This window comes from Desmodus rotundus, chromosome 13 (genome assembly GCF_022682495.2).
Source record: "Desmodus rotundus isolate HL8 chromosome 13, HLdesRot8A.1, whole genome shotgun sequence".
In the NCBI taxonomy this organism is placed as follows: domain Eukaryota; kingdom Metazoa; phylum Chordata; class Mammalia; order Chiroptera; family Phyllostomidae; genus Desmodus; species Desmodus rotundus.
In genome coordinates, this window is record NC_071399.1 from 8,116,717 (window position 1) to 8,128,859 (window position 12,143).

At 49.4% G+C, this 12,143-nt stretch overlaps 1 protein-coding gene across 7 annotated transcripts in view; it reads left to right on the forward strand.

The window, feature by feature from the left end:
* Positions 1-12,143, forward strand: part of STOX2 (storkhead box 2) — a 177,733-nt gene that overhangs the window by 83,900 nt on the left and 81,690 nt on the right. Inside the window, exon 1 of one of the 7 annotated variants that reach the window (XM_024562835.3) lies at positions 374-2,004. The exons of the other annotated variants lie outside the window; for them this stretch is intronic. Coding sequence (XP_024418603.2) covers positions 1,839-2,004 — 166 coding nt within the window. The 5' untranslated portion in view covers positions 374-1,838. Of the gene's footprint in view, positions 1-373; positions 2,005-12,143 lie in introns of those variants that run through there. 7 annotated transcript variants of the gene reach the window in all.

Below are 12,143 nucleotides of genomic sequence, written 5' to 3' on the forward strand. Positions count from 1 at the left end.
TTTGTATGTTGCATTATCACCAATGGGGAAAAAACGCCCAAAGATGCCAAACAAAATACGATGTTGAAAAAGAAAAACCAATTTGTTTGTTTTTTTTTTTTTTTAATTGTTCTTTGTAACACCAAAGCATTTTTGGAAACCCAAACGGGGAGATAAGTGTTTTTGAAGAACCCGTAGCAGCGCAACGTTGCAGGGATGCTCAGCCTGTGGCCACTCGCTTTTAACTCCTGTGACCTCCGCATCCCAGGCCGCATCCCGCCAGCGCCGGGTACCTCGGCTGGGACGACGCAGCGCCCCCTCCTCCCTGCGCCCCCCCCCCCGCCCCCGCGAGGCGCCTTGTTGTCCTTTAGTGATTGGTTGTTGGACTAGAAACAGCTGTGCCTAGCTCTGCTGTGTATGCAACGGGCTGTGGACCCGAGTGCAGGTCGGCGGGCAGGTAGTGACGCTCACCAGGGGCTCCAGGAGAGAGGAAGAGCCAGGCCACCTCCGCGGCGCGTGCCAGCCGCACAGACTGCGTACCCAGGCGTCTGAGGCTTTTGGAGGAGCTCCGGGTGGCGCCCTCTCCCCGGGCCCTCGCTGACTTCGGCCTTGGCGCAGGTGGGCAGAGCAGGGCACCGCAGATCTTTCTGTTCCCACACAGGGATTTCTCTCCCTTTCTGTGAGGGGGAGGGGCCATCCTGAAAATATGTAAATATCCAAGCGCTGGCTCCAGGCAGTGGCGCCTGCCAAGGTCCCAGCGCCGCCGCGGGGTGTTTCACAAGAAAATGGGAAGCCTGCGGGGATCTGTGCTCTAACGTCAGGCAGCTTGGTGATTAGCGAGACTGGGCGGCTGCCGTGCTTCCTGCCCTTCAGTAGCCAGCCATTCTGCGCGCTGGCTACCAGGCGGCGGTGCCACCATGCGGAGTCGATCGACAGGCTCCGCATCCTTGGCAGCCATGGCTCCCGTCGCCGCCTCGACCAGTAAGTAGGAGCATGCATGTGCAGGGGGCACATGCGTGTCGGGGCACACATGCGCGCGCGCACTCGCACACGCGCGCGCGCAGGCACGCACACCACCTTAAGCCTGGGAAGAAGCAAGATTGACTAGACGCTGCGGCCGCGAGGACGACTCCAGCTCTTTGGATCTGGCAGAGCCCGCCCGCCGTAGCTGCTGTCTGCAGAGCTCGCTCGGATCCCTGTGCACTCGCGCCTCCCATCCCAGCCTCTGTAATGAAGACTGCCTCCCAAGGACTGCAGGGGAGGCAGAGCCCGCCTGCGCCCGGGACTGCGGGCCGCGCGGCTGGTAGGCCCAGGGGGACACGACTTGGACACTGTCATCCCCACGCCTCGCGCTGAGCCGCCCCTCCGGCTTCCCGGGTGCCCGATCCCGGGTCAGCCCCGGAGGCCTCGGCGTCCTCATTTGTTTGGGTCTTTTGTGCCGCGGCTCACAGTTGGCTAAGCACTCTTGCGCTGAATCGGGCCATTGTCTGCGCTCCCATTGCTTTCACGCTGCAAGTCTCGGCGCCCCCACCCCGCCCTCCCCTCCCCGCCTCCTCCTGGCCGGGGAGCCTCCTAACGTGCCTTTCCCCCCAGGAATCTGGAAGCTATAAGCCGGGCGGATTGCAAATGAAGTGTAATGCATTGTGGGACGTGTGTAAAATCGGAGCCTTCGCTGTGGGGGGGTGTGGGGGCGTGGGGAGGGCCGGACCCGCCGCTGGCGGTGTAGACGCCGACGAGGAGGGGCTGGGAAAATGCGCGCAGAGTGCGCCCAGGTCGTGCCCACTGTAGACGGATGAAGCCGCGCACTGCGCCCCGGCGCTGAGGCCCGAGGATCGGGGCAGCAGGTCGCCCTCCCCACCATGAAGAAGACCCGGAGCACAACCTTGCGGCGAGCCTGGCCTAGCTCGGATTTCTCGGACCGGGCCTCGGACCGCATGAGGTCCCGCAGCGAGAAGGACTACCGCCTGCACAAACGCTTCCCCGCGGCCTTCGCGCCCCAGGCTTCACGGGGCTACATGACATCAGGTTGGTAACCGCGTTGCCGCCCCGGGCCGGGGCCACAGCCTGCAGCAGGCTCCCTGCACCGCTGCCGGGGTGCTGGCAGGGGAGGCCGGGCGCTGACGGATGCGATAAGTTATGGGGAAAGCAGGAGAAAATTAGCTCACATCCACCATTTTGTACCTCCGCAAGATCCACAGCAGGCCCTCTCAATATGGGGTTTGAGAGCTATTAGTTAGGTAAAATACGGGAGGGGGACGCGCCGGGCGTTTGGGCTGCGGGGAGATGAATGACTGCAAGCTCCGCGCAGCAGCCTCCTTGAGCTTTGTGGGAGAGCCTGCGTCCAGCGTCGCCTGCAGTACCCGGCTTGCTGGCGCCTGCATCGTGGCCAGTTATCCCAGTGGGCATTTAAACAGCTCTCCTTTCGGAAAAGGGAACAGGTTCCACGCACCGTTCTGCATGGTTTGAGTCAGGGAAGAGCCCCGCATCCATCTCCGGCTTCCCTTATTTGCACGCAGAGAACTCTGTTGGAGCTCATTGAATGCATTCTGTGGGGTAATGGTGTGTATGCGGATTGAATGCTCACATGATTCGGTGTGGATTTAACATATGTTGCTTTGGATTCGGTTGTATGGAAAGAATGGAGGCTGTATCGGGTATTTGCATGTCAGACGGGAAGGACAAGCAGAACGGTAAATGGAAATGAAGGCTTCGAAAAAGGTTTCATCTTAAAATGCAGTGCTGTGTCTGAAAGAGGCAGTTCCCCTTGGAAATACGGCAGAATGGCTTTGGTGTGTGACTTGGGAACCCAGGGATAAAATCCTGGAGGAAATGTTGAAGGAAGGAAATGTAGGCACTCTTTCCTTGTTTTCGCCTTGCTTATTGTTGACCCTTTGTGTGTGATCATGTGCAAGACATCAATTTTTGTTTGTTTTTCATCCTGGAGGAATTAATTCTCTCCTAAACATGGTGTAATGGGATTGTATCTGGAAGCACCTCTATACCCAATCTTTGTAAGTCCTGTCTTAACTGGGAAAACTGCTTAAAGCTCGCGGCTGGTGCTCACAGTCTCACACTGCTGTCCTCCTCCTAGAACAGCAAGTTTTAAAACACGGGGGCCCGTATCTCATGCTTTAAACATGTCTTGTGACCACATTTCCGTGAATATAAAACCTAATAAAATAACCGTCTTTTTTATTGCAAAATCTGGAGACATAAGGATGTTGTACCGGTTTGAAATGTGATTTACAGCCATACCTTTGACATTTAGCCTGTTGTTTTGCACACCTTCAGAATAAACTGCACTTCAGCTCAAGATGTTAGAGTAGGCACATTTGAAACTTAAAAATATCCTGCAAAAGGACAGTTAGATAGAGAATTCTGAAACTTTCAATCTTGATGACCCACCTTATATCACTGTGCAAGCGCCCAAGGGATGCCACCAAGTTTAAAATAACCCTAAGCATCCCCATGCCTCCTGGCACCCAGCAAGTTCACAGACTGTGAGCTGTGTTCACCGTTCATCTTGCATATGAATTTCCCAGTGGGAGTTTCTGGGCAGAAGGACGGAAGTCTTGCCTTTGTTCAAATCAAGGTGAATAACAAAATGTGTATGCATGATCTGGAGTTAGACCAAATGAATAGGGGATCATTCTTCCTCCTTTTCTAAAACTAGAGAAAAAGTAAAACTCCCCACAAAGAGGGAAACACCCATAATCCTTAGCGTCTTATATATGAAAGCGTCCAATGATTTCCAAGGCCCCAAACCTCTTGCTGGTAAAGCTGTAGGAGCCTCCTCTGGGTGCAGCGTGTGAACTACGATCTCTCTGCACAAATGATGCTATTAACTTTTAATTCTGTCCCCTCTCCCCTTCCCCAGCCCTGGGGACGAGTGCTTCTTTATAGTTCGCACTAGTGCCACCAAGTTTGGGGCATTGGATTGATCCAGATTGGAAAGTGATTTTTCCACTAGAAAGTTTCCCCAGAGCATGTTCATAAAAGGTGTTGCTTCTGAGTGAGACATACCCCACATCATGGTCCTTTGCATTTGATATTTGCCACTTTAAAGGCCACGAAGGCAAACACTTGTAATAATAGAGTTTTAAAGGATTTGAAAAGAAAGATAAAACAAAAGCCTCTAAACTGACATCTTAAGACAGTTTAAATCAGCTTTTTTTTCCTGCCCAGCTAACTAATACAAGCAGAGGGGAGGACGGGCCTGCATACCGCCTTTGTTAGTTTGTTAGTTTTCATTTTATAGAAACTCATTCTGGGGCGCAGTTGACTGTTTCCCAGTTCCTCATGTTCTCTTATTTTAAGAGAGGTGAGTTTCCTGGGAGTGGAGAATGGACCCTCGAGGTTTAATCGGGGCCTGCCACGAACCAGCTGTGTCCCCGGCAAGTAACAGGACCCCCGTCCCCTCTGTAAGAGGTCCCCCCAGTCCATGCTTCCATTACAGATTTGGGCTGGGCAGTGGCTCGCCAGCACAGGATTTCCGAGTACTTACATGGAAAACGTTAGAAATAACCTTTGCCCTTTCTGCTTATGGGAGTCACGTGCCTCTGCATGTGAGGTATGTGGGGAAGTGCTCGTTTTGCAAGGGACTCCTATTTCCTGACATCTCCAAATGGTACATTAAGTGTCAGGGCTCGTCTTGGCGACCAGAGTAAGGGTGGTGGTGGGGGGATGATGGATAAAGTCCTAGCAAGTTATAATCGTAGACACGTTTCAATAAACAGCACCCCGCCGCCTTCTTTCCCCTGTTTGCAGACATCCATTTTCAGCCTAGCTGCTCCAACTGTTTTAATTTGAAACTACCTGTGTCGACTCCTTTCACCGGGCAAGTGGAAGTGAGGAATATTACACGTGGTGGTGAATGACTTTATTCTTTATTTCCCAGGAGAATGTGCTTACAAAAGGTCACCTCTCTTGGTATTTCAATATCTTTTACACTCTTGCGAACGTTTTTATCTGAAAAAAAAAAAGGCATATGAGTGTGTTGTATAAAACCCTTAGCATTTTTATACCCCCAGAGCAATTCTGGCTTAAGTTTCCTGTACCCCGGAGAGTCGGGACAGTTCAGACAAAAGTGTGCTCTTTGGTACAGGGTGGCCTATGCTCAGTGCAGATAGGACCAAGGAGCGAAATCTGGTTGGGTCCTCGCTGATGGGCCAGCGGGCTGCCTTTTGAATTTAGGACAGACTTTTGTAGATCAGTCTCAGAACCCGTGTGTGCCTAAATCTACATGGTACAAAGTAGAGGTTCTTGTAGTTTGTAAGAATAGAGACTAGAGTCAACTCTTCATTAAACTAGCCATAGTAACACAAGGAAGAGATGACATGGGTAATTTTTAAGTAGATAATGATCTTTTCCTTAAGCAGTTAACCCCTAGACTATTTTTATTTGACAGTGGAATGCACCACTAGTTGGTCAGAAAATCCTGTTGATTTCTACCTCCCAGATGTTTCTAAAATCTGCCCCGCCCCCTTCATCTCTGTTGCTTAAATCTTCTGTTCGGTTACAGTATCTTCCAAACTGACCTTGCTCACAGTGCAATTCATCTTCCAGATGTCCTCAGAGGGCAAAGCTGGTCATGTTGCATCTCTTTTCACTGCCTCTCCTACCTGTGGATGAAGTTCTAGACCGAGGCTCGTCATGGCATGGCCAGTCCACCTTTTCTTGTGCCCTCCTGTTGCTTCCCCCACTGCCCTGTGCTCCAGGCTCTGGAAGCTTGTCACCTTCCAGAACCAGTCACACTCCCCTTCTCTCTCAGTCTTCCTCTAGGTCGTCTTGACAGGGGGTCACTGTTAGTACCGGTATAATGGCAGCACTGTCACACTGTGTGGCATGAGGAGCTGACGTGTGTGTCTCCTGTACTAGCCAGCAGGTTCCTCAATGGCAGTCCGTGTTTTCGTCACAGCTTGGCACTTGTCAGCACTCGGTAAATGTTTATTGGATGAATGAATAAAACATGGCTTCTCTTAAAAAGTTGGATGAAGAGATGTTTTGAGCCCCTAATGTGAGTTATCCTTTCATAACTATGGAATAATTCATGTGTATAAAGACCTAAGATTCTACTCTTCAAGGACTTCCTGTTGTAGTGGTATACAGGACCAGCTCTCAGTGAGCCAACCGTTCGAAAGCAGTAAATAATAGCATGTAATCAAGAGTCAAGTGAGGTGGTTGATATGGTGGGTGTGAGTGGAGAGCAGGTCGGAGAATAGGAGGCTGTCAATTAGAAAAAGTTGTCTGGAGGGAGGACTTGCTTGTGTCATGAAGGATGGAGTAGGTTTTGAAGAGAGAGGGGGAGGAGGGTTGGGGGAAGGTTGTGGAAGCGGTAGGAACCCAGGCGTGAAGCTGACAGTGAACACGTTTGTGGGAATTGGTCATGCTGTAACCTCGGGAGTAACCAGAACAATGTGTAGCTAAGCCTGGTGGGATCTGGAAACACAGGTAGAATTCAGAGTTTATGGGGAAGGTAAAGATCGGTGAGTTTGGGAGAGAAACGATGCCAGGAGCGTTTTGGAAGACCTGTCTGGCCGTGGTTTGCAGGGTAGATGGAAGAGAGTCTCGAGGCCAGGAGTCTGGGAAGCGATTGAGGGGTGCTGTGGTCAAGTAGCAGGTGATGGGGGGGTCATGCCTGGCAGAGCAGGGTTTCCCACCCTGCCAGGCAGGAGCATGCCCCCTCAAGATTTTCCTGTTATTTACTTCATATTTTCCTTTAACTCGATCTATTTTTTTTATTTAAATGAAGTGAAAAGAAAAGTTTATATTTCATGGGAAAGTATGGGTTTCATTGGATAATTATACTTTTCTAATCCCCATTAGAGTTAGTATATTACCCTTTTAGTAAAAAAATAAATCAAGTAGGTGTCACTTACAATGACCTCATGTGGCCGAGGGGTACTCCTGCCAATCGTGGAAGCCCTGTATCAGCCACAGAGGGGGGATGGAGCAACGAAAGGGAGAGGGGGCTCTAGGAGGACCACGGAGCTGACTGTTTTTGGTGACTGACTCGATTGAAGAGGTGAAGAAAGTAAAAGGTGAATCAGATTTTTGCTGGAAGAACGCAGTAAATGGCCGGAAAGCCAGGGGAAATGGAGCAGATGATGAGTGCCATTTGGGACGTAATAGGCTGACTGTCCGAGCAGAGGGTCCTGAGGCACACTGGTAGAGGTTAGAGGGGCAGCTGGAGGTCACCCCCTTAGCCATGTTAGTTGGGAACCCAAGAATTGCTCAGCTTTTTGTACCTCATGTTCTGCCTCTTAGAGGGAAGCAGATGACCAACTTCTTTTCATTTCCAGCAGATGGTCAGCTGGATCCCCTTAACTTTGAGTCCTACTTAGGTTTCTGAAAACCTGGACTGTCCAGGTTAGGATTTCTTGGAGATCAACCGCTCTGCTCTTTCTAAAAGCAAAATGCTTTTTAATTCTTGGATTTGTTTTATTAGTGTTTGCATTTATTCAGAAGCTATTACATTGTTGGTAAAAGGGATATATTTTTTTATATCTATAGTCAAGTTTGAAAAGAGTTAGAACAATACAAGAAGCAGCACAAAGGACCAGACCCGTTCTGTAAATAACATGTATTTTAAACATCCATCATATACCTATTCAATTGAAAAATTATGGCTTAGGTAACTCATACTCACAGTTAAAATCTCCATTTATCTTTCTGCTTAAATCCACGATGGCCCCTCCAGGCCTAGTCTTCTCTTTTTGAAGATGAAAGAGAGCTCTTTGGCAGCTGCCTGTCGGGCATTAGGGGAGAAGGCCTGTCCGGATGGTTTCAGGGAGAGGCACCATCTCGCTCTGCACTGCACAGCCCACTGCACCCTGGCTGCAAACTCCTGTCTAGCCGACTCCCCTACGAGAGCTATTAGACCTGTTATTGCTTTCGGCATATCCAGCTTTTGCTTTGAAATCACTTCATTAATAGATGAAATGAAGGCCCCCATAGCGACTGAGGTACATGGGATATTTCTCATTTTTTTGGCTGCCTGTCCTCTGAACCCCCTTCCTATGTCTGTGTAATTTCCCATTGTTAAGGGTTGAATATATCCTCGCAAAGGATATGTTCAAGCCCTAACTTCTGGTACCTGTGAGTATGGCCTTATTTGGAAATAGGGTCTTTGCAGGTGAAATTAAGTTAAGATGGGATCATATCAGAGTAGGGTGGGCCCTAGATCCAGTACATACAGGAGAAAGACAGACACAGATGCAGGGGTGAGGCTGTGTGCAGACGGAGGCAGAGATTTAGTGACGTGTCCCCCAGCCAAGGTCGGCCAGGGATTGCCGGCCACCACGGGGACCCAGGAGAGAAGCAGGCAGTGGATTCCTCTTCCTGACCTCCAGAGGGAAGCACTCCTGCTCCTGACTTCCAGCCTCCAGGCTGTGGGAAAGGACATATACTTCTCTTGTCTCCAGCCACCCAGTGGTGGTATTTTGTTTCAGCAGGCTGAGGGCACACACACACCCACCTTATGACCCTTGGACAGGCAGAAACCTCATTTCTCTATGTAGATGCTCAACTTGCCATGGACTTGCTTTCCTGGATGGCCTGGCATCGAGGGCGTGGTGCCAGCCAGGCCTCGCCGACGACACAGCCCCTTTCAGACTTGGAAGCTGTTGCATGGGATGGGGCAGTGGGGCTGGAAGCCACGTTCTCTGGGCTGGCAGTGGTGTTGCAGGAAGATGGCACTCTGGAGGCAGTGTGGACAGCGGGCAGGTGGTGTCCAGTGTGATGCCAGCTCCAGCGTCCGTGCTTGCTCGAGGCTGCCCAGGAGTCCTCACTGAGGCAACTGTGGCTGTAGAGTTCCAAGCCTGTATCTCCATGTCTCCCTCAGTCCTCTGAATTACCCAAGACATTTCAGTAAATGAAAGGCCATGATTTGGAGTAGAGACACAGGCCAGATGGCTTCCTAGCCCTACCTTTCTGTCACTGACTGTGTCAACTTGGAGAAGTTACCTATCCCCTCAGGGCCTTGAAATGGGAATAATAACGGCACATGGCCATTGGGTTTTGGTGAATTAATACTTTACGTAAAGTACTTAGAGCCAAGCGTGGCACATAGGAAACATTGTATCTGTGTTATTTGTCATTAGTATTATTAAAAGAGCCAGCATTGGTTTCTCTCACACGTGACTAAGAATCTTGAAGGACACATATAGACTCAACAGGATCTCAGTAGTCGTCAAAGTATGACACAAAGAGGAAATCACAAGTAAGCCACGTAAGGAAGTGTGGTTGAGTTTTGCTTTGCAACCATGTCAACTTCGTTTTGTAACAGACTTCCAGAGCCCTTGGTGCCAGGGCCCCCTCCAGAAACGCCCATGTCCCTCGGCTTTGCATCCGGCTGCCTCCTGGTGTTTCGGACTCTGCTCACTGGTTGGCTCTGGAGGAGGCCTCTTTGGCCCCGTGGAGTGACTGAGCTGCTCCTTTGTACTTCTGAGATAATTTACAAGTCAGATAATTTACAAGTCGGTCTTCATTCTCTTGTCTGATCCTCCCTCTAGACTGTAAGCTCTTTGAGAACTTGGCTCATGGCTCGCTTGGTTTTGTTCTAGCAAGTGCCAGGCATGTAGTTGGTATGCAGCAGGCGTTGCAACTATAGCTGGGGACCTGTTGTCATGCTAACAGTCCCCGTAGTGACAGTGAAATCTGGAGCCTCTGGGTTTCACTTCCTCCTCTTTCTTTTTTAATTTTTAAATTATTTTATTGTTGTTCAATTACAGTTGTCTGCATTTTCTCCCCACCCCTCTACTCCACGCCAGCCAAACCCACCTCCCTCCCCTGCTCCCACCCTCCCCGCTCACTTCCTTCTTTAACCTGGTCCTAGTTGGTGCCCCAGGGGTGAGTGTGGAGACCAGTAACCTTGATCCATTCCTCCTGGGCCCAAGGAGTGCGCTGGGGCAGTTTAGAAAGCACCCGGTTTTTCACATGTAGGCTTCTGTCTTGGGATTTTAAAAATTCCAAGATGAATCTTTGGTGAAATTATGAAACAATGCAGCTTTTTTGAATCCACTAAACTTCTAAGATAAAGCGTCCCTCTAGATTAGGTGCTGGAGCTTATAATTACAGTGAGTCTTCCTGTTAACCCAGTGAATGCATTTGAAATTTTACTTTGAGTGGTTGTAGAATAGTTGAAAGGAGTACTTAGACATATTTTCTTCGTACCTGCTGACTGGTTATTTATCATGAAGACAATGGATAGCTATTGATAAACTTTTTAAAACTGCTTTTAAAAGGCCTGTTTCGCCAGGCAGTGGACACGCCCAGAAGAGTCGAGCGGGGAGTGTGGGCACGGTGTCAGATGGGTTTTTCTGCATTTGTCATGAAGTCTGCGGCTTCAGTCTCATAAGTGACTTCATGTAGCAGAGTGTTGTGACTTACGGCGTGAAGTCAGGTGATTTGGTGTCCTGGCATTTTAAATGATCAGTTTACCTGGTTTCTTATGTGTAAAAGGAGGATAAAATGGTATCTGACTTATGGTTGTTGTGTGGATGAAATGAGCAAATATATGCAAAATAATCAGCATAGTGCCTGACAGTAGGAACCTAGTAGACTTCTGCTACTGTACTATTATTTGTCTGGGGACAGAACTCTGCAGGATTGACTCATTTCTAAAAGTTTTACACCTGAGGATACAGAAGAAGCGGGACAACAGGCACCTCGTCCAGGGTCCAGTAGAGTTGAAAACAAGTCAGGTGAAATCTGAGGCTTAGACTTGGTACTCATTTAATTGGAAATCAAATATCCCATTCCTTATTGATTTGGGTATGAGATCTAAGAAGTCTCTAGAATCATTCATTTACCTAAGTAGGTGTGCTTGTCTTTGGATTTCCAACTTAGGAAAAATGGCAGGAATCGAGGTGTATTCATTATTCCCTTGAGCTGTATATAAATCCAAGAGAATGTGGCTTCTTCTAAAATCAGCGACCTGGTGCTCTGTATCGTCAGACACGGTTTAATGTGACTCTTACGCTGGCTTTTCAGGTGAAAGTAAAGAAGAAAAAGCCTCATTGGAGCTGAGGGTTGAGATGAGTGTTTGGGTGTGTGTGACTGTGCAGTATAAACGATGTCACCGAAAGGCAGTAGGGGAAAGAAAAGCTGTGAGGCCAAGGTTACCTTTCAGGGCCCGTTTGGAAAGGAGACCCCGGTGGCCTCTCAAACTGAGTGCCTTTTCCTCCTCCGTAGTGATGATGCCGTGGCATCTCAGGTCAGAACGTCCTCTGGGTTGGCCAGGTGGTAGAAGGCTCCACTTTCCACGTGCCACTAAATCGGCAGCTTTCCTAAGAGCAGCTGGTTTGGTAGCAGAATCTGGGGTTCCATGCGGACAACCTGAGCTCAGGGAGGAGCTTTCAAAGCTGCCACCTCCTCCACCTCCCTCACTTTCTGGGCAGACATGAGAACCACTGCCAGCCAGGATCCAGACTCCGGGAACGTGGCGCTTCCTACTTTTCCTGGGCCAACTCCTGAGTTTCCACTTCCCCCATTAGTTTTCAACACTCTGCCTGTCCTGCCCCCAAAATGTCCCTTCCTTAAAGTTCAGGGAAAAGTACCTAAAGAAGAATTTAAGGGTATTCAGTAGCTTGCTTTACATGGTTATAGCTAACTAACTGAACTTCAAAAGCATCCGCTAGCCTTGGCCAGTGTGGCTCAGTTAGTTGGAGTGCCATCCAGTAACCAAAAGGTTGAGGGTTCAATTCCAGGTCAGGGCACATGCCTAGGTTGTGTGTTGGATCCCCACTTGGGGCACATACGGAGGCAACCTATTAATGTTTCTCTCTCACATTGATGTTTCTCTGTCTCTCTGTCTGTCTCTCTCTCTCTGAAAGCAATGAAAACAATGTCCTTTTTTAGCCAAGGTAAGGCTAAAAAACAAAAGGCATCCTCTAATTATTATTTCAGAATACAACAAAAGCTCTGGCTTAGGTTGGTTACGGCATAGCTCTCTGGGAGACTGCAGGCCTGTTTTCCTGTATGTTGTACTCTGCTCGGTGCAGGCGGCTTACGCGTGTGGAGGATGTCAGAGAACATTTGTTTGGGATGCAAAAGGCCTAATAAGCGGTGGTATATCATCTTGATGTTAAGGGCCAGAAGTGGAGATTTCAATGGTCAAATGGGCAGAGATGAGAAAGCACGTTGTTCAGCGCCGCCCTGGGGCG